This window comes from Sinocyclocheilus anshuiensis, unplaced genomic scaffold (assembly GCF_001515605.1).
Source record: "Sinocyclocheilus anshuiensis isolate Anshui unplaced genomic scaffold, SAMN03320099.WGS_v1.1 scaffold429, whole genome shotgun sequence".
Taxonomy (NCBI): Eukaryota; Metazoa; Chordata; class Actinopteri; order Cypriniformes; family Cyprinidae; genus Sinocyclocheilus; species Sinocyclocheilus anshuiensis.
Window position 1 is genome coordinate 621,273 of NW_015539859.1, and position 2,703 is coordinate 623,975.

At 39.1% G+C, this 2,703-nt stretch overlaps 1 protein-coding gene across 1 annotated transcript in view; it reads left to right on the forward strand.

The window, feature by feature from the left end:
* fbxw12 (F-box and WD repeat domain containing 12) overlaps window positions 1-2,703 on the forward strand; it is an 11,132-nt gene that overhangs the window by 1,838 nt on the left and 6,591 nt on the right. The window contains exons 2-6 of the mRNA XM_016481271.1: window positions 128-165; window positions 287-456; window positions 574-695; window positions 841-1,047; window positions 1,153-1,317. Of these exons, the coding sequence (XP_016336757.1) occupies window positions 128-165; window positions 287-456; window positions 574-695; window positions 841-1,047; window positions 1,153-1,317 (702 nt within the window). The remainder of the gene's footprint in view (window positions 1-127; window positions 166-286; window positions 457-573; window positions 696-840; window positions 1,048-1,152; window positions 1,318-2,703) is intronic.

Sequence of the window (2,703 nt, forward strand, 5' to 3'; positions counted from 1 at the left end):
TATATATATATGTATTCATTTATTTATAATATATTTATTTGTTTTTGAGAAAAATAGAAGCATTTTCACTAGTGGTCAGACTTTTGGACCCCACTACAAAATACATGAAAATACACTTTTTGTTTAGGAATGGTGTCATGCTGCAGAGACTCCATGGTTGTGGAGGTAAGTCACTAAAGATAATTATCTGTACGGGCAAAATGCTGAAAGACTGATAATCACTTTATACCTTGTGCTTTACACCGTTATTTTCTGATTAGACACTTAAGAACATATCCTTGTGTAGGAGAATGTGTCTGCAGAAATGGAGTTTCTGCAATGTTTCGCAGCTGCTCTCGGACACGGGAACACACTCGTGGAAGGCTTATTACCTGCGCCGCTCTCACCTGGAGATGAAGATGAAAACAGGCAGGTCCTGTGCGGACTACACATGCAAAAGCCTACGAGGCCATAAAGGCAAGTGATCTCATCCTCAAGAGCTCAGCAAAGATATAGCTATAATGCTGGTGTAAATAAATATTGAAACTCTGCTCCGTTGATTTTGTCTTTATGAGTCTTTCTGTGATTGCACAGGCAGGGTTGTTGGTTTTGAATACCTGGTTGGAAACGACGGCTGCTCAGATGTTTGGAAGCAGACACCAGTGGTCTGCAGTGCATCTACAGACGGCACAGTCAAAGCATGGGACATTCACAAGGTACCACAGGCTTTCTCCTTCATGTGGCAGAGACCTAATAAAAGTGTGCAGGAATGAATCTGGATCTCAAGAAATGCCTGAGGCATATTTCACCCCAAAATCAAAAAACGCATTCATCTATGATCTCATTTGATATTCCATGCAGGGTGTTAATTTATGGTCAAGTCCTGCTCAGAGCCCCATGCAGGACATCACAGTTGATCCGGTGCAGTCGGTTGTTATTAGTTCTGATAACACAGGAACAATCAAAACCTGGAAGGCTGCGACTGGAGAGGAGATGGCCTGCTTCCAGTCTGGATCCTCTAAGACCACACTGCTGTCATTCGTCAACAAAGACAGCTCTTTTCTCATGGTAGGCTGTAATGCATAAACAGACTTCTTTGCTAAATGTGTAGTTATTGCACAATGAATCAGTAGTATGTGCTGCAGGCCTAAGTGAAAATCTTTTATTTTTTAGGTGGGAACTGTTCTAGGGTCTCTTGTGGTCTTGACTTGCCCTGCGCTGTCTGAGGTCTCGAGGCACGTGGTGTGCGACTCCTTCAGTTTAAACCTCCTCCGCTCATCGCCAGATAAAAAATGGATATTCACTGCCTCCAAAGAAAACCTTGACTTGAGCCCGAAGGTAAGCCAAAGCTGATTTCAGTCCATTGTTGGAACAGATGTGAAACAGAGCACAGCAGTACGGTTCCAGAAATAAAACAATATAAACCTTTCAAACAGAGCTGCCATGTGATGTATTGTTCTGCAGAAACTACAAGTGTGTAATCGCAGCTTCATTTGTCAAAAATTGTTTGATAGTCAAATTCTTAGTGAAAAAATACACTATTCATAGCAATCACCCACTGACTGTGATTGAGATACTTAGGATATGAATATGTGTGTGTAGAATATTTTGTGATAATCGCCAAAAAAAAATAATAATTACTTATAGTCATTAGTTTGTAAATTGTATTGTCATTTGCAGTGCTTCATAGAATAAACAGTTCATAGCTATTTAAAAGGTGCGACATATATAATCTTGTACCTTTGTTCTTTTTCCAAAAATGTTTTGCTTCAAATCAAATGTTTTACTGCAGTGTATCATGTCAGAGCTCATTGGTTTGGTTCAAGGGTTAAAACTATGTCTGTGGAGAAAACGAATGGTAAAAGTACTATGCTGGAATATTATTAACAGTTTATCAGCAGTTGTTACTAGGCCTGGGCGATAAATCGGTATCGATATTTATCGACAGTACACCTTCTTCGATAACGATATAAAAATATTCGATATAGGCACGTGCTATGAATGACGCAGACAGCACACACAAACACGAACATGAGTGCTGTGCCTGCCTGTGATGAGATTGTGAATTAAAAAAAAGAATATTATTCGAATTTAAAATAAACATTTGCATTTGAAGGCAAAAATATTACAATGAATGTAGGTGTGCGTCAGGGAGCGTCATCAGTGGAGCACGAGATGCGGTGATGATGTAAGTGACGTTGTAGTTTAATATTTTATAAGTCTAGCCCACGAGATGCACCACTGCTGCGTTATTCATTCAAAATATTAGAGAAATATAGCTAAATGCGGGGAAGGTTAAAACCGAAACCAAGCCATTCACACAGAACGCATATTCAGCGCATTTTTTAGACGGACAAGTATGACTGCTGCACTCACGTCTCACAGAAGAGATGTATAGAAAGCCGTGCAAAGTTAAAACAGTTTAAACTTTTAGAAAACTCGTCACAAATTTGTGGAGGTTTATTCCTTTTCACTGCGTCTCGTATGTTTTTAAATGCAGTCTGTGTGAATGGTGCTTCGGCTCTTTGTATTAAGCAATGCATAAATACATGATGCTGTATTGTTCATAATTGTTTATGCAATTTACGAAATTATATTTGATTTCTATGAGTTAATTTAGACGTAATGCATGTTTTTTTTTATAGATTGTTATTTCCTTGCGTTGACAATTTAATGTGCTGCATTATTTTGCTCATTGCGCCCTCCTGTGGCCTCGGGAGACAA